This window comes from Gossypium arboreum, chromosome 12, assembly GCF_025698485.1.
Source record: "Gossypium arboreum isolate Shixiya-1 chromosome 12, ASM2569848v2, whole genome shotgun sequence".
Lineage (NCBI taxonomy): Eukaryota > Viridiplantae > Streptophyta > Magnoliopsida > Malvales > Malvaceae > Gossypium > Gossypium arboreum.
In genome coordinates this window covers 118,527,591-118,549,507 of record NC_069081.1, presented here as the reverse complement: position 1 = coordinate 118,549,507, position 21,917 = coordinate 118,527,591, and the positions used below count along the sequence as shown (strand labels likewise).

Below are 21,917 nucleotides of genomic sequence, written 5' to 3'. Positions count from 1 at the left end.
AAAATATATAGGTTTTTTTATATAATGTCATTACATTTTTAGTTTTTTTAATACTTTATATATATATAAATAAAATAATAATTTCATATAGTGAAATGAGTCGAGGTGGTCAAGAATTACTCTATATCCACAATAAAACTAAAAAATCTATCCCAGTCTCGTCCTATATCCACCCTTTAAAAGAAATTTTTTTCTCTATATAGAACGAATTGATTTAAAATCTATTAAGGAGGTAGAATTTTGTCATTTCTAACTAGGTGGCAAAACCATTACAAGTTGGTTATTATGATATAATGTATTATATTCTATTTTTGAATTAGTACGAAATTATTGCATCCCTATGATCTTAGATTCTCACAAACGAGACGCACAGAATGATCCTATTCTCTAAATTGGTCCCACGAGAGATTGTGTGTGAGCCGCTCTTAACTTATCTCTCGCGACGTTTCCTACTTATGACAATCTTGATCTGTTCATTTTGATGGAATTCTAATTACAAACAAAGTAATGAGTCTTATAAGACGATTTTAGTGACAAATGTCGACAAAACTTTAAAGCTGGCCGTATTCAATTTGCTTTCATGGTTTGGTATTAAAATTTTCTTAAAGCAAGAAGGATGCATGTCAAGTAAGAAAAACTATCAAGAATCTGACATAGGCGAGAGAAAGAAATAATCAATATCTGAAGGACGTGAATAACTTTAACGTAAAAAGATATAAAAGATCCATGGTGCATGTCAAACAGATGTCAATTAAAGATGTTAATACACCGACATACAAGTACAACCTAGTATTATTACTACACATGTCATCACCTATTTTCATTTTATGTTTATTACATCACCTGTACAAAAAATCTACAAAAAGACCAGCTGAAAGCAATTATCTCTAAACATTGAATCATTTTCATTCACCTAATTTTCTTCTTAGTTTGTTCTATCTCTACTCGTCGCTAAGCAAAATCCAGTTTGAGTGTTCATTGCAAGGAAAAGCTAGAAAAATGAGTAAAGGAGGGAAATCTGATCAAGAAGAAGGTGAAGAAAACATGGCTGCTTGGCTTTTAGGTCTCAACACCCTCAAAATTCAACCATTCAAGCTCCCTCCTCTTGGTATTTAATAATAACCCTTTGTTCTTTTCATTCTGGGTTCCTTTTAGTTTCTTATATATTTGATTGATTACTTCATTTTGTGGTTGGGTGGGTAAAAATATTTGTTTTAAGGACCCCATGATGTGAGAGTTGGGATGAAAGCTGTTGGTATCTGTGGAAGTGATGTTCATTTTTCAAGGTATATTAATACTTTATATATATATATATATATATAAGCGGCTAGTTGCTGGTATATTCTACCCATTACTGCAATTACTGCACCCATCGTAGGCATTGAGGCTTGCGGATTATGTGGTGAAAGAACCAATGGTGATAGGGCATGAGTGTGCTGGGATCATAGAGGAAACTGGAAGTGAAGTGAAGGATTTAGTGCCTGGTGACCGAGTGGCATTGGAACCAGGGATTTCTTTCTGGCGATGTGATCTTTGTAAGGAAGGTCGATACAATTTATGCCCTGATATGAAGTTTTTTGGCCTTCCACCATTTCATGGTTCTCTTGCTCGTCAGGTGAAATATATAAACCTTCATTTCACCCTTGGTGATCTACTCTGTTTACAGAGGTTTATGCTTATATTGAGTTTTTCGTAGTTTAGTCCAAGCAGTTGGTCAAACCTTCTATAATGGTCATTATTATCCCCTATAGGAGTTTTGTCTCTCTCTCCGCTGAGAGCTCTAAAGAGTTCATAGAGGGGAGCACCTCGATTGTTTGAAATACTACCTACAAGTTTCACGGATGGTTCAAGTCCCTGTACTTAGTTGTTTTACATAATTAATGTTCCGCACTATACTTGTGAGCCTTGCAGATCATATCTCTAATTTGTGGCGCTCTCTTCCCTGAACACTTCAGGGCTCTCGGTGAAAACGGAAGACAAAATCTTGACATGGATAATATCGACCATTATTGGGGGCTCAGCTGGCTGGTTATCCTGTGGACTACTTGGAAGACTTCTCTTAAAGGAGTTGTCCCAAGAGCACTTAAGGGCAGGCAGGGGTCTGACACCTAAAAGACAGAATTTGTATTTTAGCCCCTCTAAAATTCAAAAAATTATAAATCAATATATGATAAAACTGCACTTTGCCTAGGTCCACCCTCAACACCTAAGTACAAAACTGACTAACTAGTGTATCAATTGATTTTTTTTCAATGTAGATAGTGCATCCTGCATATCTGTGTTTCAAACTGCCAGACAATGTGAGCTTGGAAGCAGGGGCTTTGTGTGAGCCCTTAAGTGTAGCGGTTCATGCTTGTCGCCGAGGTAATATCAGTCCCGAGACCAACGTGTTGGTCATGGGAGCAGGACCTATAGGTCTCGTTACACTACTAGCAGCTCGTGCTTTTGGAGCACCAAGAATCGTCAACGTAGACGTGGACGGCAATCGACTATCAGTCGCTAAAGAACTAGGTGCTGATGGAGTTGTTAAAGTCTCAACTAATATGCAGGTCCATATCATCAAATTTTATGATATATATGTATAACATCAAATGGATCTTATCACATCACTTACTTTTTAGATTGTTTTAGGACATACCCAAAGAAGTTGAAACAATATGTTATGTGATGGGAGCAAAAGTGGATGTAAGCTTTGACTGTGCAGGCCTTAGCAAAACCATGTCGACTGCACTGAGTGTAACTCGAGCTGGTGGCAAGGTTTGCCTTGTGGGATTAGGCCATAACGAGATGACTGTCCCACTCACACCTGCTGCCGCTAGGTACTTATTTCAATAATTGATTTACTTAACTGGTGTTGAAAATTAACCAGGATTTATTGCAGGGAAGTTGATGTTATTGGGGTATTTCGGTATAAGAACACCTGGCCTTTATGCATTGAGCTTCTAAGAAGTGGTAAGATCGATGTGAAGCCATTGATAACCCACAGGTTTGGGTTTTCTCAGAAAGAGATTGAAGAAGCTTTTGAAACCAGTGCTGGTGGTGGCAATGCCATTAAGGTCATGTTCAATCTGTGATATTCAACAAGATTAAAGATGCTAATAAAACAGTGGCATGTATAACCTCTGGCAGTATATGTAATAAATTTGATGTTTCAGTACCCTAAGATGAGCTTGTTGCTATTTGAATTCAGTGCAAATTATTAGACCAGATTATGTCAATGGTGTCAATTATCAATCCTCTTTGTAAACCAGCAAACTCATTGATGTAACATAATAAATAATATGGTCCAAATAGAAAATGTAAACATAATTTGTTTAATATTAGGTGTTGGATTAATTTTTTATTTAAAAAATGAATAATTTTTTTTTGAAAATTTTATCATTTTAATTAAAGAGATTAATTTATTAATTTTTAAAAGAATAAAATATAATTTAATTCTTAAATGGTTTTTTACTTCAAATATCTCCTATAAAAAAAATGGTGTGCATGCGAAGCGGATGTCACCAATTTTACCACACGTCATACTCAGCTTATCAGCAAGTTTCAATCTATATTTATCCATTTTCCAAAGCTACAAAAGAAGGGATCAGCTGAAGACAAATTACCTATAGAAAAAATCAAGTGATTAATAATTCCTGGTCCATATTACAAGATTAGATATTATTCTTGGTTGCTCCATATAATTCAAGCATAAAAATCTATTATTTGCTAAACAGACATCAGTTTGTGAGTGTCCATCACAAGGAAAAGCAAAAGAATGGGTAAAGGAGGGAAATCTCATCAAGAAGGTGAAGAAAACATGGCTGCTTGGCTTGTGGGTCTTAACACCCTCAAAATTCAACCTTTCAAGCTCCCTCCTCTAGGTATAACCCTTCGTTTTTCATTTTGGGTTCTTCTAGTTTGTTCCATTTATGGAGTTTATGAATTATCATTATGGTTTCAGATAAACCTTTTGTTTTTTTTTGTTTCTTATATATTGATTGATCACTTCTGTTTTTGTTGTGGGTGAATATAATTAAGGACCCCATGATGTAAGAGTTAGGATGAAAGCTGTTGGCATCTGTGGAAGTGATGTTCACTTTCTCAAGGTATGTTCTACTTGTATCCTTGTAACCATATGTATATAAATATATGACCTTGTTTAACCCCGTGTATGTGTGTGTGTGTGTAGACACTGAGGCTTGCAGATTTTGTGGTGAAAGAACCAATGGTGATAGGGCATGAGTGTGCTGGGATCATAGAGGAGATTGGAAGTGAAGTCAAGAATTTAGTGCCTGGTGACCGAGTGGCATTGGAACCAGGGATTGGTTGCTGGCGATGTGATCTTTGCAAGGAAGGTCGATACAATATATGCCCTGATATGAAGTTTTTCGCCACTCCACCGGTTCACGGTTCTCTTGCCCGTCAGGTGAACCTATAAAGCTGCAATTTCAGCCTTGGTTCTGCTCTGTTTATCCATATGACTAATAGTGTACAAGATTATTATTTTCAATGTAGGTAGTGCATCCTGCAGACCTGTGTTTCAAGCTGCCAGACAATCTAAGCTTGGAAGAAGGAGCTATGTGTGAGCCCTTAAGTGTAGCGGTTCACGCTTGTCGCCGAGCTAATATCAGTCCAGAAACCAATGTGTTGGTCATGGGAGCAGGACCAATAGGTCTCGTTACACTTGTGGCAGCTCGTGCTTTCGGGGCACCTAGAATTGTCGTTGTAGACGTGGACGACTATCGACTATCTGTTGCTAATAACCTCGGTGCCGATGGAGTTGTTAAAGTCTCAACAAATATGCAGGTCCATATCATCAAGTTTTATGAGAGATATATAATTAAATCATTGTCTGACTTTTAAAATGGTTTCAGGACATACCCCAAGAAGTTGAAAGAATATGTGAAATGATGGGAGCAGTAGGAGTGCATGTAACCTTTGACTGTGCAGGCTTTAACAAAACAATGTCGACTGCTTTGAGTGCCACTCGAGCCGGTGGCAAGGTTTGCCTTGTTGGATTAGGCCATAACGAGATGACCGTCCCACTTACACCAGCTGCTGCTAGGTACTTATTTCAATGATTCATTTACTTGACTGTTGCCAGAAAATTAACCAGGATTGATTGCAGGGAGGTTGATATTATTGGGATATTCCGGTATAAGAACACTTGGCCTTTGTGCATTGAGCTTCTAAGAAGTGGTAAGATTGATGTGAAGCCATTGATAACTCACAGGTTCGGGTTTTCCCAGAAAGAGGTTGAAGAAGCTTTTGAAACTAGTGCTCGCGGTGGCGATGCCATTAAGGTCATGTTCAACCTGTGACTTTCAACAAGATAAAAACATAGTGGAAACTATCTATATGCTGGACTCTTGTTATAAACTCTGACTGTATATGTAATAAAGTTGATGGTTTTGAACTTTGATGCGTATTCTTATTGAAGCATTTGGTGAAATTAGGGTAACTAGTTCATACAATTACTCTTAAATGATCTATTATGCTATAAAAGGTGGAACCCAAAATTGTTTTCACTGTGAAAGACTTACCTGAAAGGATGAAAAAATATAAAATAATTACCACCAAAAAATTACAGGAGAATGAATGTGTTATGAAATGGTGCAAGGCAATCAAGTTGAAGCAACTGGCTCTGCCCATTTCCACACTTTAAAACCAGATCCGTCGCCGGTGAAAAAGAGGCCACTAGGCCCTACTTCGATGGCTCGAATCTCCTGCTTAGCAAAAATTTTACCCCTCGGAGAACCTTCAATCATAAAGGAAAAAAGGGTATTTTCATGAGCAGTATGAATTGACAAAAGAGATGCAAAACAATATGTGCATTAAGAACGTACGACGGCAGCTCATAAAGCCGGACATAATTGTCGTTGCATGCACACAAGAAGACCGGCTTGGATTCTAAGTCGTGCATCCCACGAAGATTAAGCATGCCCTGGAAACAGCAGCCAAAAACGGTTCAAGTGTTGAACATTTAACAAGACTCTAGGAAATAGAATCAAAATGCTCAAGGAACCGGTATCCTCTTTTACATGCCGTTCTGCCAAAAACCTTGCCCCATGAGGGTAACTTCGAAAACTCAAATGCAGAGCATGAAGATCTCTCTCTCGAAACCCTTTTGTTCTTAGAACTAGTTGGCATTAAATCAAAATACGGCATGCATGATATATTAATACAACATACATATTCTTCGTTGTGAGTGTATGTTACTCCCAGGTTTCCATTCTCAGTAGCCACCCATACCTGCAAAGAATAAACAAGTAAATCCAAACAATCTAGCTTTAATGGAAGGGAAAAAATAACAAAATAAAAAAGAAGCACCAACTTTTATTGTTTGGTCCAATGAACAAGATAAAAGAAACTGATCCCAGCAAAGCAAGGACATAACAACATTAGTATGCTCTGTTAGAGTCTGTAGGCGTTGCAAAGTTTCCAAACTCCAGACCTGAAAGAAGAATAATGATAATCATGTCGGAAAAAAAGATAATCCATTAGCAAGTCATACTATTAAAACTACAATATTGATCAGGAATGTTCAAATATTTTAACTAAAACAACTGTACCCTTATAGAATGGTCCATATCATGATATATTAGGTGTTGGATTAATTTTTTATTTAAAAATAAATAAATTATATTTTGAAAATATTATGATTTTAATTAAAGAGATTAAATTAATAATTTTAAAAGGATAAAATATAATTTAATTCCTAAATGGTATTTTACTTTAGATATCTCCTATAAAAAAAAATGGTGTGCATGTGAAGCGGATGTCACCCAGTTTTGCCACACCTCATACTCAGCTTATCACTAATTTTATGTTTATCCATTTTCAAAAGCTACAAAAGAAGGGATCAGCTGGAGACAAATTACCTATAGAAAAAAATCAAGTGATTAATAATTCCTGGTCCATATTGCAAGATTAGATATTATCCTTGGTTGCTCCATATAATCCAAGCATAAAAATCTATTATTTGCTAAACAGACATCAGTTTTTGAGTGTCCATCACAAGGAAAAGCAAAAGAATGGGTAAAGGAGGGAAATCTCATCAAGAAGGTGAAGAAAACATGGCTGCTTGGCTTGTGGGTCTTAACACCCTCAAAATTCAACCTTTCAAGCTCCCTCCTCTTGGTATAACCCTTCGTTTTTCTTTTCGAGTTTTTCTAGCTTGTTCCAGTTATGGAGTTTATGAATTATCATTATGGTTTCAGATAAACATTAGTTTTTTTTGTTTCTTATATATTGATTGATCACTTCTGTTTTTGTTGTGGGTGAATAAAATTAAGGACCCCATGATGTAAGAGTTAGAATGAAAGCTGTTGGCATCTGTGGAAGTGATGTTCACTTTCTCAAGGTATTTTCTACATGTATCCTTGTAACCATATGTATATAAATATATATGACCTTGTTTAACCCCGTGTGTGTGTGGAGACACTGAGGCTTGCAGATTTTGTGGTGAATGAACCAATGGTGATAGGGCATGAGTGTGCTGGGATCATAGAGGAGATTGGAAGTGAAGTCAAGAATTTGGTGCCTGGTGACCGAGTGGCATTGGAACCAGGGATCAGTTGCTGGCGATGTGATCTTTGCAAGGAAGGTCGATACAATATATGCCCTGATATGAAGTTTTTCGCCCTTCCACCGGTTCATGGTTCCCTTGCCCGTCAGGTGAACCTATAAAGCTGCAATTTCAGCCTTGGTTCTACTCTGTTTATCCATATGACTAATAGTGTACAAGATTATTATTTTCAATGTAGGTAGTGCATCCTGCAGACCTGTGTTTCAAGCTGCCAGACAATCTAAGCTTGGAAGAAGGAGCTATGTGTGAGCCCCTGAGTGTAGCGGTCCACGCTTGTCGCCGAGCTAATATCGGTCCAGAAACCAATGTGTTGGTCATGGGAGCAGGGCCAATAGGTCTTGTTACACTTCTGGCAGCTCATGCTTTCGGGGCACCTAGAGTTGTCGTTGTAGATGTCGATGACTATCGACTATCTGTTGCTAATAACCTCGGTGCTGATGGAGTTGTTAAAGTCTCAACTAATATGCAGGTCCATATCATCAATTTATGAGATATATGTAATTAAATCATTGTCTGACTTTTAAAATGGTTTCAGGACATACCCCAAGAAGTTGAAAGAATATGTGAAATGATGGGAGCAGTAGGAGTGCATGTAACCTTTGACTGTGCAGGCTTTAACAAAACAATGTTGACTGCTTTGAGTGCCACTCGAGCCGGTGGCAGGGTTTGCCTTGTTGGATTAGGCCATAACGATGACCGTCCCACTTACACCAGCTGCTGCTAGGTACTTATTTCAATGATTCATTTACTTGACTGTTGCCTGAAAATTAACCAGGATTGATTGCAGGGAGGTTGATATTATCGGGATATTCCGGTATAAGAACACTTGGCCTTTGTGCATTGAGCTTCTAAGAAGTGGTAAGATCGATGTGAAGCCATTGATAACTCACAGGTTCGGGTTTTCCCAGAAAGAGGTTGAAGAAGCTTTTGAAACTAGTGCTCGCGGTGGTGATGCCATTAAGGTCATGTTCAACCTGTGACTTTCAACAAGATAAAAACATAGTGGAAACTATCTATATGATGGACTCTTGTTATAAACTCTGACTGTATATGTAATAAAGTCGATGGTTTTGAACTTTGATGCGTATTCTTATTCAAGCATTTGGTGAAATTAGGGCAACTAGTTCATACAATTACTCTTAAATGTTCTATTATGCTATAAAAGGTGGAACCCAAAATTGTTTTCACCATGAAAGACTTACCTGAAAGGATGAAAAAATATAAAATAATTAACACCAAAAAATTGCAGGAGGATGAATGTGTTATGAAATGGTGCAAGGCAATCAAGTTGTAGCAACTGGCTCCGCCCATTTCCACACTTTAAAACCAGTTCCGTCGCCAGTGAAAAAGAGGCCACTAGGCCCTACTTCGATGGCTCGAATCTCCTGCTTAGCAAAAATTTTACCCCTCTCGGAGAACCTTCAATCATAAAGGAAAAAAAGGGTATTTTCATAAGCAGTATGAATTGACAAAAGAGATGCAAAACAATATGTGCATTAAGAACGTACGACGGCAGATCATAAAGCCGGACATAATTGTCATTGCATGCACACAACAAGACCGGCTTGGATTCTAAGTCGTGCATCCCACGAAGATTAAGCAGGCCCTGGAAACAACAGCCAAAAACGGTTCAAGTGTTGAACATTCAACAAGACTCTAGGAAATAGAATCAAAATACTCAAGGAACTGGTATCCTCTTTTACATGCCGTTCTGCCAAAAACCTTGCCCCATGAGGGTAACTTCGAAAACTCAAATGCAGAGCATGAAGATCTCTCTCTCAAAACCCTTTTGTTCTTAGAACTAAATGGCATTAAATCAAAATACGGCATGCATGATATATTAATACAACATACATGTTCTTCGTTGTGAGTGTATGTTACTTCCAGGTTTCCATTCTCAGAAGCCACCCATACCTGCAAAGAATAAACAAGTATATCTAAATAATGTAGCTTTAGGAAGGGAAAAAATAACAAAATAAAAAAGAAACACTAACTTTTATTGTTTGGTCCAATGAACAAGATAGAAGAAACTGATCCCAGCAAAGCAAGGACATAACAACATTAGTATGCTCTGTTAGAGTCTGTAGACATTGCAAAGTTTCCAAACTCCAGACCTGAAAGAAGAATAATGATAATCATGTCGGTAAAAATGATAACCCATTAGCAATTCATACCATTAAAACTACAATATTGATCAGAAATATCAAATATTTTAACTAAAACAATTGTACCTTTATAGAATGGTCCATGGAACCTGAATATAGTCTGTTAGCTCCAACCATTAATGATACAACAGGAAGGGTATGACCTTTGAGTGATGCTGCCGGTTCAAAGCTATTGGTGACGGCATTAAATTTCCAAGCCAATATACCTTCCTGCAGAAAACCGATGATTGAAGGTGACTGACCCTACACATTGAACAACAAGAAATTCCAAATGAAATAAACAAAACGAGACCAAAACTACTATTCTAATTATCACCTGTGAACCAGCGAAGAGCAAACCATTCCCGACAATCATAGCATAAACTTGCCCAGCAGGTCCACTAAGACTGAACTCTTGGTTAGTTTGTGTGTTCCATGCCTGCAATATGATCATCGTTGAGTTGAGACCAGCAATGGGGAAAAACATTGTTCTTCTAAGTACAAACCAGTTAACAATGTGACAAAGAAGAAACAACTGGTAGAGATGTTCCTGAACCTTATACCTTGACAGCGTTTGGTATGCCAACAAACAACCAAAGGCCTTCACTGATCATGCAACCCACTTCACCACCAAGATTAATCACACCCGTACACTACAGAAAAAAGTGTATGATCAATACTCAAAAGTAATTTTCATCTGTAAGTGACTCTTCATTTACTTTGAAGTCATAATTTTTTGGAAGTTTACAAGTACAGTACAATCAAATTACATGTAAAAATAAGTCCAAGTAAGGCAATCAGCATGATCCTTTGGTGTTCAGAAATTTAGTGATTCCATAGAAACATAAGATAGCAGGCTTTAAGTTATCTAATAACTCGATCACACAGTATTAACATTGACTATTTCCAAACATTTTAAAGATTGATCTAAGTTATAAAACATAAATAAATTTCTTTTCTTTTTATTCCCAATATACTAAAATCTAAATTAAAACGCCAAAATAGAATAAAGAAACAAAGTATATCACAACCTGACCAGAGTTGGCATCCCAAGCCCTCAACGTCTCATCTTTACTCCCTGTAAAAAGCTTATCCATACCTGCTGGCAACACAATTCCACTGAGAAGCTGTTCACAAAATAAAACCCATCATCATCATCACGCTATGATACTTCCAAGAATTAACACCAAAGAAGGGGGAAAAAAACTTACTTTCTGGTGCCCATCAAGGTGATTCAACATGCTAAAACCTTCACCTAAACTCCATGAATGTAAAAACCTACACTTGTCTCCGAAAGTACAGTTCCCTTGCACCCAATAATTACATACTTCCTCTGTTTTTCTAACCACCTTATTATTAGCTCCCATTCTCCCCCAACTATTATTATGATTATTTTTGAAGTTCGGGCCTCGTCGTTGAACCGAACCCGAGAATCTGGAATCATCAGCGAAGCGTTTGGGAGCACCCGATCCGTTAGCGGTGGAGGAGGAGGAGGCGGCGGCGGCGGAGCCCGAAGGATGAGACGGTTCGCTGTGCAAGAAAGAGCAAGGAAAACGGGTACACTTACCGGCCCGCCAATGGAAACAAACTTTCTGGTTTTTAGAAGAGTCTGTTCCATGCCGGTTGAAGACACGCTTATTATTGCCGGCGCCGCCATCTAAATCCATTGTCGCCAGTAAATAACACTGGATTGAAAGGAAGAAGCTTCAGTTTTAGCTGAGTTTGAGAATATGATCGAGAAAGAGGTAGCCGGAATCCTAACCTGAACGGAGTCCGATCACGGCGGACGATGCACCGATTTAGAAGGTGAAACGAAGAGAATATGCTTTAGGATATGGCTGCTGCCTTCGGGTCCGTACGGCAGCAGATTTCATTTACCGTTCTAATTAATTATCAATAGGTTATTAAGAAATTTATGCAAAGTAAAAACTTAATTATAAATAAAATTAATTTTATGCTTTCGTATTTTTATTTTTCATAAAATTAAATTTTTTTTTTGGGGGAGGAGGAATTTTACGTGATTTATCTATGGAAACAAAGATTACATTTTAATACATATTGATACGTACTTTTTTTTTATTACATTTACTTTTACGTATAATTATTGATTCAAAAAATTTCTTTATATGTTGAATAGAATCTCATCTAGTATATACTTTATTGTTATTTATAAAATATAATTATATATTAAAAGTAAAGGTAAAATTATTACTGAGATTCTTGTATCGAAAGTTAAATTATATTTTTCTCTCAATTAAAAATAGATAAATTAATCCTTATAATTAAACTAAATAATAAATTAATCATTATATTAAAAATTTCACTGCTTTCTACTATTAAAAGCAAATTCATATAAATCGAATGAGTACACATGACACTTATCTAGTTATTTTGTTAACTATTCTAATTTTTAACACTATAAATTAATAAAAATTTTAACAGAAAAAACTAATTTATCTATTTTTAAGTGGATGGGTAAAATAATTCCTAAATTTTACATAATTACGGGAATGAAAAAAATCAAATTATCACCCATTCTATTATTATTTTTATTTTCTAAAATTGCAAGGCAAATAAAGCATACAACCCATTATTAATTCCATACTTATCTCTCTTTTTTGGTTCATATTTATTCCATGCTTATCACATTCTTTATTTAGACGCTTCCAATATCTATATTACTTATTAATATATTTCTAATTCATGATTAGGATTTAAACACTATAGATGTATTGACTAAAAAATAAAAACAAGAATAAATGTATTGGCTGAAAATAAAATTATATATTTTAATATATAGGTTTGACTTAATTTTTATTTATTTATTTCTTGACTTAATCATATAATTAGTTATATATTTGATAATTCATTTGAATTAATGAATGAAAGTTGCTATCTATTTATATTAGATTGATACCCACTTTTGTGGTGGGAAAAATGTAAATTATATTTATTAAAAGTTGTCGATTGAATTTTAATTTAGTTAATATAAATATTGTTGTCATTATAGAATGACGTAAGCTCGTGTGTATTAAAACATATTTATTCCTTATTCCTTAATTTAAGAAATGAAAAGAGTAATGAATAATTTTAAATATTATATTAAAAATCAAATAATTTTTATTTGAATGGAAAAATTAAAAGTTTAAAATACCAAGCATCAATTTAATTAAAAATATTAAAAAAATCTTCTTTATATAAAGTAAATTATAATATTATGAAAATGTTATGTAAGATTAATAAAACTTATTTATAATAAATTTTCAACTTAAATCGTTAGAATTTTATAAACTTTTAAGTTTATCATAACCAAAGCTTTTTGATTTTCATATATAGTTTAATATATAGTGTAAATTACACACATCATTAAACTATTAGCGAGTTTAAATTTTAATTACAAAATGATAACTCAACTATTTAAAAGTTTTTATTTAAGTCACTAGACCGTCAAGTTTTTTTCTTTTTTTTTTTAATTTAGCTAGAAAGCTTCAAGCAATGATTCGACAATTAGTATAGTGAATCAACACCTATTAACAAATAGAAGAACATGGTGTCGAAAATCGAAGAAGAAAGTTGTTCAAATGTTGATCTGCAAATTCGTAACGTACAAAACTGTTTCATGAAAAAAACCTAGATTGTACAAGAGAAGAGGAAGAAGTGCCTTCAATTGGTACAGATGGTGCGAATAAAGAAGCCCATATAGCAACGATTTTAATAGCTCAATGACTTAAATGAAAACTTTTAATAATTCAATAACTATTTCATAATTGTTTGAAGTTAATTGACCAAAATATAAATTATTAATAGTTTAATGACCTTGAGTATAATTTATGGATCATGGATCATGATGTATGACATGTGCATGATGCTAAAAAAAATGTCATTAATCACCTATTAAAAATAATAATATGCCCCAACTCGAAAAAATGTCATAAATTACTAATGAAGATCAAAGAAACAAAATTTTGGGAACTGGCATACATGAATTATCAAAAACCACTCTTATAATATTCATTGGCACATAACAGTGCTTAAAATTTAAATAAATCATGGAAACTTACTTGGGTTATTTATGCCAAAACCATTAACGAAACCAACCATATTCCATGGAACTAACTATTAAGCAGTTTTTGCCTCTATGGCACATATCTTTATATAATTATAAGCTTCATCTTTAACAGTTCCAAGAAAAGTAGGATGTGGAATTATGCCAAACCCAAAGTAAGCAACTGCAGTTTCTCCGTGTAAGTCCCCGGAACGGGGAAAAACCCACATCCGATTCATTACAATAGTTACTAAGAGAGAACTATGTCTGATATCAAAAGTTACTAGCTTCACAACAAGACAATTAAGGTAATATAATACATCAAAACATTTGGTGTGCGAGTTAGATTCACCAACATGTGAGGAAAGAATAGACCAAAATGAATATAGTAAAAATGGGAAATTTGCAAAGTTTATAAACTCGAAATTTGTCAAAATAAACAGGGTATAATCAACTGGCAAGCTTAAAAGCATCAATGAAAAGTCCATAGGTGAAACCCATCTTGAAATTGTTGAGAAGAGCAATGGGGAATGTTACCTTTGGACGGCTGTAATAAAACCTTGTTACATACTCCGTCAGTAGCACGCATATTACCGCTGCGATCACATCGTTTACTCCTAAAGCTCCAAAGGACAAAGAGATTGTTTGTGCAACATAAAAACCTCCCAACAAGGAGATTCCACCAAAAAGTGCCCTTCGAGAAGGACTTCGAAAGTAGTTCCTAGAAATATCTGGTACAAGCCTTATGATGTCAACCAATCTTCGAGGACCCCCATTCTCTTGCACGGCTCGGATGTTAAGAAACCCGGGTGATGATCGTGAAATAAAAGACTTTCTACATGGAAGTCTAGTTTGAGGACTCAAACCGAATTTGAAGCTTACAGAAATGAAACTCATAAGTGCTGTTTGTGGTTTATTCATCAAACTATTCGAAAAGGGTCAGCTAGAATGCCTCTCTTGGAAAATAGGTAGATGACAAGGTCGAAGGCGAACCTATGGACACAAAATACAAAAGCAAGCAAAGTTACAAAAGCAGCCATGAAGAGTGTGATCTGCAAGCATCCAACAAATGTGCTGAAACAATCCATGGCATTTCAAATACAAATTGTGTTTTGGAAAGGTAAAAGTACTACAGAAACCCTGTATTAAAAGTCGGATTGCATTTTGCCATCTCTACTCAAAAAATGGGCAAATTAGACTTATAAATTAGATCAAAGAATAAAATGGTCATTTTGTTAAAAAATTTATTCATTTTTACTGTTAAAAATTGGTCCTTATAAGTCAGCATGAGATACAAATGGCACGCCACGTGTCACTGCCCGGTTTTTCGTTTTAACCGTACAAATAGATAAATTTTTAATTGAAATGACCAATTTACTCTTTGATCTAATATACAATGACTAATTTACCTTTTTTTAGTAGGGGGGAAAAATACAATCTAACTTCTAGTGCAGAGGCCTCCACGGTACTTTTACTATTTCACAAGGCATCTATGAAATCCTTTCAGGTCACTAGGAGCATCCAATTTAACCTCTAGGCCAACAAAATAATAAATAAAAAAAACTATCATCCTTCACCTATATGATCACATGATCCAGCCAACTCTTTTTACTTTTCAACTCATAAGTGAATAGAAACTCATCTAACTACAAAAATACTCTGTCTATATTGGCATAATGGTTCAGTTAATTTCTTCTCCAACAAACAGTAAACAAAAACGATTCAATTTCAATGACAAAACCCATTCCCCAAATCACATCTAAACCTTACCAAACTGTAAATAAATAAAAAACAGATTTTATGCTTATTTTTATTAACTATTTACTATGTAAAACACTCCATTAACATTAAAATCACTTTTTTTTTTCTTTTGAGAAGTAAAATTCAAATACTTAAATTGCTTTTTCTAATCGAATCAGCGAATGAAGTCAATAATTGCAGTTTCAATACTAAACTTCGACTAAACCTTGCAATATTCAACTTGAGCTAATTTTAAATCTATTCTGGAAACCCATAAATAATCAGCAATTAAAGGAAGAAAAACAAAAACAAAATCCCCATTTCCACAAAGTTGCTAATCGTATGCCGCTAACTTAGATTGTGAGAGAGAAATCTCAAAGTTTCAAGGTCTTCGTATGATTAATTAAGCCATGGTTAAAGAGAGTTTACCTATGAATCGAAACCCAGACGATTTAGAAGCTCCATTGCTGCAATTTGCGGCGGGTTTTTTTCTTTTTGGGAATGTTTTTTCCTTGTTTGAGGAAATAGCTAAACTATTGGAGAGAGAGGTGGTAATTAGACGAGATTGGATAATTTCGATACCAGTCCTGTAATTTTGAATTTATTTTTTGGATTTCTTTTAAATATAAAAATTTAAAAGTTTTGGATTTTTTGAAAAATAAAATTTTTGTGATTTGCGTTCTGAGGATCGGGTTTTATTAAATTTGTAAGATGGAATTGATATTTTAGTTAGATTTGTTAAAATATTAAATTTTAAAAAGTAATTTTTTAACAAATAGTTTGGATTTAAATTGATTTTATTTAAACATTTATAAATATGGATGAACAATTTAAAGATAATATTATGGATCGGACTTAGATATATTATTTGGTGTACTAAATATAAAAAGGTTAAAATAAGTTATAAGTATTTGTATTTTCATAAATTTAAAACTTAATTTGTGTATTTTTATTTTAATGAATTTAATCACTCTACTTTTTTATTTAAAAGTATAAGTCTGATTGTTACCACCATTAAAATTCTTTATTGTTAAATTTAGGTTCATCATAACATAATTTTTAATTACATGACTATTAAGTGAATATTTTTTTATTTCAAAACATCGTGAAAATAAATTTAACCAAAAATTATAATGGTATTGACAATCGGACTTGATTTTGAAATATGAAAATTAGGACTAGATTTTTGAAAATAATTAAATTACAAAATTACAAAAAAGTGCAAAGACTAGTAGCATATTTTAACCAAAAATTTATTAAAAAACTTGTCAACTAAGTAAGTGTGTAAATAAGATATCTATGTTCGCAAGTTACTAGAGTTCAACTCGAAAAATTCAAATTCAATCAAGTGATCGTCGAGATGAGCTTAATTTCAAGCTATCGGTTGAGACAAATCCGAGTCTAACAACTTGTGAGCTTTATCAAGTTTTTTTATTTTTAGTATTTATTTTAAATATGTTAAACTACATTAGGCTCTTAATATATATTATTAACCTAAATTTAATTTTCGAGATAAACTTAAGCTCAAATACATATGAATTTAATCGAGGTTGAGTACGAAAGCCGATAAAAAACTTTAAATAAATTCAATTAGTTCAAATATATCTCGAACTAAATTCAAACTTTAAAAATTGTTCAATTAAACTCGAATCAAACATTAAACTTCAAATTTTGAATCAATTTTAAACTCAAACTTGTTGATATATTGAACTTAACTCAATTAAAATCCATTAGAGATTTAAAAAATTTCAAACAAACCTTATCCATTATTTAAAACCAAAATTTATCCATAACTTTAATCTCGAATTTATAAAAAGATGCAATACTTTCTTTTTGTAAGGTGTAAGCCAATAATTTTTTATTAAAGAAAGAACGTGAATAGCCAATGAGTAACATAAGCAGTTAAAACCCGAAATTATTTCACCGACCCGAAATCGTTATTTTTCTCAAAACCCGTGTTATAATAGGGTCCGATCCGAACTTGATGACCTGGTCTATTAGTTTATTATATCCCGCGCCGCTAAGCGAGACATGGACATGATTAGTAAAAGAAAAAAGTAAATTACATTATGATCATTAAATTATTAATAAATTTATGTTTTAGTTACTTAATTTTAAAAAATTATAAAATGATTACTAAATTATTTAAAAGTTTTAACTTAAATCACTAAATTATTTTAAAAAATTTATTTAAGTCCCTAGACTATTAATTTTTTTCTAAAAATAGTTCGACTAGCTAGCTCTAAGCAATAATTAGTATGGTGGATCAATATCCATCAATGAGTAGAAAAATATACCTTAGATCTAAGTCGATCTGATGGTTAGTATCAGAGATTGAAGAAAAAGTTGTTTGGATTTTAATCCTAGATTTGTGACATTCAAATTTGTTTCATAAAAAAATTGAACTGTAAAAGAGAAGTGAAAGGAAAACTTTTATTTTGGTGCAGGTGTTTGTGAATAGAAAAGATTATAAAGTAGTGATTTTAATAGCAGAGTGACTTAAATGAAAACTTTCTAATAGATCAATAATCATTTTGTAACCTTTTGAAGTTGAGTGACCAAAAAATAAATTTATAAATAATTTAGTGACATTGGGCGGAATTTACCCAAAAAATTTATAATTAAACTGAATTTAAACTAAAACGTGGAGTCCGAGGAGATACTCTTCTTTCCATTTCAAAAAACAGAACCCCCAAACAAAGGACAAATTAAGAAAAAAAAAAAAAGTAAACACAACAGCTACATTCTCAAAACTCAAAGCCAAAGCCTCTTCATTTAATATATATATATATATATAAATTTCTGCAAAAAAAAAAAAAAACTTACAAAAAGATAGACCAAAAAGAAGAAGAGCCCGCAGAGATAAAGACAGAGGTCTGTTTTGGGGGAGAGCTTTCTATCACTGCTCCAACGGACTTCTTCTTTTGTGGTGCTCTCTACCCAGGTTTGTTTCTCTTTGTATATGATTTTGGGGTTTAATGGTTGAATTTGAAAACTGGATTCCTTTTTGTGTGTGTGGAAAGGTGTGATTTTGGATCTGGTGATGGCATGTTTTGAGGTAGATTTTTATGGGTTTTGTTGAGCTATGCTTTTTGTTTTTTTTTTTGTGATTTTTCTGTGTTTTTTAGATGATGCGTTATTGATGCTTTTTTGAGGTGATTATTTGATTAGGGTTTTCAATGGGTGATCGTTTTGTTTTGTTGAGGTTTTTGGGTATATGATAAAGTTTGTTTCTTTCCTTATTTGATGTTTAGAATGTGAATCGTTTTTGTTTTTCCTTTTTTGAGCTTGGATTAAAGTTTGTTCAGCTAATAAAATAATGTAGGGTTTTTCTATAATTGGGCTCTCATGGTATTATTGTTTCCAATATAGTTCACAAAGAATGATTTGCTTCATTAATATCTGATAATTGCTAATTATTTTACAGATCCAGGCAATCTAAGAGGACTAAGATGAATCCTTTGACGTGCATTTAAGATTATGATGTTTTGGGGTTACTGTTCACACCTTAGTATCATCTTGTCATGATTTCGGATATCGTGATCTTTGAGGCGAGTGTTGCTGTCAAAGTTCAACAACTACCCATGAAAGTCTTATGTTTGAAGGGTCTGGATCTCAAATTTGGATTTGGTAAGAGCTATGTGAACGGAGAGAGATATAAATCAAAACTTTGACATTAAAATTTGACAAAGTTGGTTTTTTTGGGGAGATTTCTAAGTTGTTACAACCTGCCAAAAGGCAAAAACCTTAAACCATTTTTGATCGGTTGGACTTGAACATTTTTCAAAGTGTTATGGCTGTTGCCAAGAGCAGCAGCTTCAATGAAACATCAAAGCAGCCATGTAATTGCTACAAAGTTGTAAGCTTGAGTGAAACGATATTGGAGACTGGCCAAAATGCAAATTTGAAAGATCGATACATTCTTGGAGAGCAATTGGGTTGGGGTCAATTTGGTGTTATTAGGTTGTGCTCGGATAAGTTGACGAGAGAAGTGTTGGCATGCAAATCGATATCTAAAGATAGATTGGTAACCTCTGATGATGCACGGAGTGTCAAGCTCGAAATCGAAATAATGACTAGGTTATCTGGGCATCCAAATGTTGTAGATCTCAAGGCTGTTTATGAAGATGAAGACTATGTTCATTTGGTTATGGAGCTTTGTGCAGGAGGGGAGCTTTTCCACCGGTTAGAGAAGTATGGTCGTTTTTATGAGGCAGATGCTAGAGTTCTCTTTAGGCATTTAATGCAAGTGGTTCTATATTGTCATGAAATTGGGATTGTACATCGAGATTTAAAGCCAGAGAATATCCTCTTAGCTACAAAAGCCTCATCATCGCCAATTAAACTAGCAGATTTTGGTCTTGCAACATATATCGAGCCTGGTAGAGTTATACATTTTTGTCACAGTGCTTGTTTGCTTCCTCAAAAATTTTGAGATTCTTATGTTTTTAACTAGTTTGGTATTTGTTACCAACAGGGAAGTGTTTACATGGGACGGTTGGCAGTCCGTTTTACATAGCGCCCGAAGTTTTGGTTGGGGGATATAATCAGGCTGCTGATATTTGGAGTGCTGGGGTGATTCTATACATACTTCTTAGCGGGACACCACCATTTTGGGGTAAGACTAAGTCAAGGATATTTGATGCTGTGAGGGCAGCTGATTTGCAATTCCCGTCAGATCCTTGGGATCGGATTTCTGATTCTGCAAAGAATTTAGTCAGGGGAATGCTCAATACGGATCCCTCTCAAAGGTTCACTGCACTGCAGGTTTTAGGTACGTTGGAACCTCCGCAAAAACATTTGTTTTAAATTTATTGAAGCATAAAATCATTATCTTTTGTCGCTATTAAAGTGAATTGAAGTAGTTACAAGGAAAGACCTATCTCGTAATTTGCTAATTCTCTCCCTGTGTAAGCTGACAATAACTGTAATTAACTCGCTTTATAATACCAACTATCATGAGCATGTCCCAAAGTCTGTTCGAATATGTCCCTTACTGGCTGATGCATTAATGGACTTTTATAGTTTCTCAATGCGATTCGTGTTGGGATTGCGTTCTTACCATAGCCATAGGTTTTGGGATTTCAATAGCTTCTTTATTATTATTATGCTCTGATTATAAGGGAAACCCCTCAAACAGGGTCCTGTGGGATCGACTCCCTAAAACTGGGGACATGAGTAACTGGGCCAAACCTGGTAATTCTTAGTTACTGGCTTTCCTAAATTGAAATAATTCTCGTAAAGCTTAAAGTCAAATCATTATTTTTTCAGATCATTTATGGATGAAGTACGATGAATCTTGCCATGAAGAATCAAGTGAGTTTGTATACCAAAGTCATGGAGAGTTGGAGTTTCATAGTGGCTCATTTTCGTTGTCCAGGGATCAGGATATCAGCTTTGGTGCTGGATCTCCAATCATTTATGACGTTCAATCACCCTCGTTAACATGCAGAACCTCGTTTTCTTCTTCCGTGGTAGAGCCATCTACAACTTGCTTTGCATTGGGTGGATTTTCTTTCCACGGTGGTAATTCTGAAACCTTAGAATTTTCTTCTGCTGTTCCATCAATGCCAAGCTTTGCATTCTTCAGTCCTAGCTCCATTGCAGAACAAGAGAACATTGCCCGGGTTGAGCTATTTGCTGGAGGTAATTTGCATTAATCATCTTAACAAATCTTTAAGATTCGTTCTCATTCATGCAGTATCTGAATTTATGTCTTGCACCGCCTTACAGATACAGGGTTGGATAAACTGCTTGTGCTACCGGATTCTTCACTTTCCTGTGGACCTGAGGCAAGAGAAAAGGAGACCAAGACAGCCGAATTTGGAAGGACAGGAGGAATGAACGGTTCCAAGTTATTGGCCTTCCACAGCAAGAGAAACCGCACCATCGGTCACGGTGAGCGAGAACAACTTGATTTTATCGTGTCTGAATCAGTTATCCGATGGGCATCATGCACAAATCTCCCAACTGCCACATCCCTTAGGTCATCTCTCGTGTGTTGAGCTGTGTCAGTATGAGTCAAGATAGTCCCAATGGAGGTTAACATTCGCATAAACTGCATTTTCCATGTAAGCTAGTTCTTGTATCATGTGGTGTTTCAAGTCTGTATTTCCACGTCCCGGTGCGTAGCACCAGCTTTGGTGTCAGTTGGATTGCTGCTTCTAGTTTTATTAACGGGTTAGATCCAATAGGTAGGAACAGAGTAACAAGTTGTGGTTGCTGGGATTTTGATTCGTGTATAAAGTTTTTTCCATGTTTCAGATTTTGGCACTGTATAAGTAAACAGTAACTGTAATATTATGCCTGTTATGTTTTCTAGTTCCCATTTGTTAAATCTTTAATTATTTTTGAACATTAATTTCATTTCATAAGAAAGAAATTACAAGCAGATCAGGTTTAATCCCGGTACAAGACA

General features: G+C 34.6%; 6 protein-coding genes and 1 pseudogene across 6 annotated transcripts; 4 read left to right on the top strand and 3 right to left on the bottom strand.

The window, feature by feature from the left end:
• The first annotated feature begins 833 nt into the window (after nt 1-833).
• On the top strand, nt 834-3,318 carry LOC108477144 (sorbitol dehydrogenase-like). The gene is made up of 6 exons (XM_017779604.2): nt 834-1,108; nt 1,220-1,285; nt 1,377-1,615; nt 2,259-2,549; nt 2,632-2,819; nt 2,882-3,318. Exons 1-6 carry the CDS (start codon nt 1,000-1,002, stop codon nt 3,072-3,074), a joined length of 1,086 nt encoding a protein of 361 aa, XP_017635093.1. The 5' UTR covers nt 834-999; the 3' UTR covers nt 3,075-3,318.
• A 233-nt stretch (nt 3,319-3,551) lies between these two features.
• LOC108479470 (sorbitol dehydrogenase-like) lies at nt 3,552-5,398 on the top strand. Its single transcript, XM_017782094.2, has 6 exons — nt 3,552-3,863; nt 4,021-4,088; nt 4,172-4,408; nt 4,498-4,788; nt 4,857-5,047; nt 5,111-5,398. The coding sequence occupies exons 1-6, from the start codon at nt 3,758-3,760 to the stop codon at nt 5,301-5,303; spliced, it is 1,086 nt and encodes a 361-aa protein (XP_017637583.1). The 5' UTR covers nt 3,552-3,757; the 3' UTR covers nt 5,304-5,398.
• On the bottom strand, nt 5,136-6,550 carry LOC128285224 (zinc finger CCCH domain-containing protein 48-like). The gene is made up of 4 exons (XM_053022627.1): nt 6,317-6,550; nt 6,175-6,234; nt 5,829-5,926; nt 5,136-5,740 (listed from the first exon to the last, which is right to left on the bottom strand). The coding sequence occupies exons 1-4, from the start codon at nt 6,374-6,376 to the stop codon at nt 5,725-5,727; spliced, it is 234 nt and encodes a 77-aa protein (XP_052878587.1). The 5' UTR covers nt 6,377-6,550; the 3' UTR covers nt 5,136-5,724.
• A 191-nt stretch (nt 6,551-6,741) lies between these two features.
• LOC108479471 (sorbitol dehydrogenase-like) lies at nt 6,742-8,645 on the top strand (annotated as a pseudogene).
• LOC108479469 (zinc finger CCCH domain-containing protein 63-like) lies at nt 8,639-11,637 on the bottom strand. Its single transcript, XM_017782093.2, has 10 exons — nt 11,477-11,637; nt 10,926-11,399; nt 10,746-10,841; nt 10,278-10,367; nt 10,052-10,153; nt 9,802-9,945; nt 9,565-9,684; nt 9,425-9,484; nt 9,079-9,176; nt 8,639-8,989 (listed from the first exon to the last, which is right to left on the bottom strand). Exons 2-10 carry the CDS (start codon nt 11,379-11,381, stop codon nt 8,854-8,856), a joined length of 1,302 nt encoding a protein of 433 aa, XP_017637582.1. The 5' UTR covers nt 11,382-11,399; nt 11,477-11,637; the 3' UTR covers nt 8,639-8,853.
• Nucleotides 11,638-13,949: 2,312 nt separating this feature from the next.
• LOC108478308 (uncharacterized) lies at nt 13,950-16,064 on the bottom strand. The gene is made up of 2 exons (XM_017780754.2): nt 15,929-16,064; nt 13,950-14,752 (listed from the first exon to the last, which is right to left on the bottom strand). Exon 2 carries the CDS (start codon nt 14,678-14,680, stop codon nt 14,210-14,212), a length of 471 nt encoding a protein of 156 aa, XP_017636243.1. The 5' UTR covers nt 14,681-14,752; nt 15,929-16,064; the 3' UTR covers nt 13,950-14,209.
• A 2,098-nt stretch (nt 16,065-18,162) lies between these two features.
• On the top strand, nt 18,163-21,820 carry LOC108479645 (calcium-dependent protein kinase 26-like). Its single transcript, XM_017782363.2, has 5 exons — nt 18,163-18,443; nt 18,927-19,881; nt 19,977-20,273; nt 20,771-21,145; nt 21,233-21,820. The coding sequence occupies exons 2-5, from the start codon at nt 19,293-19,295 to the stop codon at nt 21,502-21,504; spliced, it is 1,533 nt and encodes a 510-aa protein (XP_017637852.1). The 5' UTR covers nt 18,163-18,443; nt 18,927-19,292; the 3' UTR covers nt 21,505-21,820.
• Nucleotides 21,821-21,917: the final 97 nt, after the last annotated feature.

What these genes read in the sequence shown, in the direction of transcription:
- LOC108477144 (XM_017779604.2), top strand. Translation starts at nt 1,000, where the DNA reads ATGAGTAAAGGAGGGAAATCTGATCAAGAAGAAGGTGAAGAAAACATG. An exon ending in ATTCAAGCTCCCTCCTCTTG is followed by an intron (nt 1,109 to 1,219) that starts GTATTTAATAAT and finishes ATTTGTTTTAAG; the next exon opens with GACCCCATGATGTGAGAGTT. An exon ending in CTCACACCTGCTGCCGCTAG is followed by an intron (nt 2,820 to 2,881) that starts GTACTTATTTCA and finishes GATTTATTGCAG; the next exon opens with GGAAGTTGATGTTATTGGGG.
- LOC108479470 (XM_017782094.2), top strand. Translation starts at nt 3,758, where the DNA reads ATGGGTAAAGGAGGGAAATCTCATCAAGAAGGTGAAGAAAACATGGCT. An exon ending in ACGGTTCTCTTGCCCGTCAG is followed by an intron (nt 4,409 to 4,497) that starts GTGAACCTATAA and finishes TTTTCAATGTAG; the next exon opens with GTAGTGCATCCTGCAGACCT. An exon ending in AAGTCTCAACAAATATGCAG is followed by an intron (nt 4,789 to 4,856) that starts GTCCATATCATC and finishes AAATGGTTTCAG; the next exon opens with GACATACCCCAAGAAGTTGA.
- LOC128285224 (XM_053022627.1), bottom strand. Translation starts at nt 6,376, where the DNA reads ATGTCCTTGCTTTGCTGGGATCAGTTTCTTTTATCTTGTTCATTGGAC. An exon ending in CATTGGACCAAACAATAAAA is followed by an intron (nt 6,235 to 6,316) that starts GTTGGTGCTTCT and finishes TATTCTTTGCAG; the next exon opens with GTATGGGTGGCTACTGAGAA. An exon ending in ACACTCACAACGAAGAATAT is followed by an intron (nt 5,927 to 6,174) that starts GTATGTTGTATT and finishes TGCTGTTTCCAG; the next exon opens with GGCATGCTTAATCTTCGTGG.
- LOC108479469 (XM_017782093.2), bottom strand. Translation starts at nt 11,381, where the DNA reads ATGGATTTAGATGGCGGCGCCGGCAATAATAAGCGTGTCTTCAACCGG. An exon ending in GCATACCAAACGCTGTCAAG is followed by an intron (nt 10,154 to 10,277) that starts GTATAAGGTTCA and finishes ATCATATTGCAG; the next exon opens with GCATGGAACACACAAACTAA. An exon ending in ACACTCACAACGAAGAACAT is followed by an intron (nt 9,177 to 9,424) that starts GTATGTTGTATT and finishes TGTTGTTTCCAG; the next exon opens with GGCCTGCTTAATCTTCGTGG.
- LOC108478308 (XM_017780754.2), bottom strand. Translation starts at nt 14,680, where the DNA reads ATGAATAAACCACAAACAGCACTTATGAGTTTCATTTCTGTAAGCTTC.
- LOC108479645 (XM_017782363.2), top strand. Translation starts at nt 19,293, where the DNA reads ATGGCTGTTGCCAAGAGCAGCAGCTTCAATGAAACATCAAAGCAGCCA. An exon ending in TGCAACATATATCGAGCCTG is followed by an intron (nt 19,882 to 19,976) that starts GTAGAGTTATAC and finishes TGTTACCAACAG; the next exon opens with GGAAGTGTTTACATGGGACG. An exon ending in CACTGCACTGCAGGTTTTAG is followed by an intron (nt 20,274 to 20,770) that starts GTACGTTGGAAC and finishes TTATTTTTTCAG; the next exon opens with ATCATTTATGGATGAAGTAC.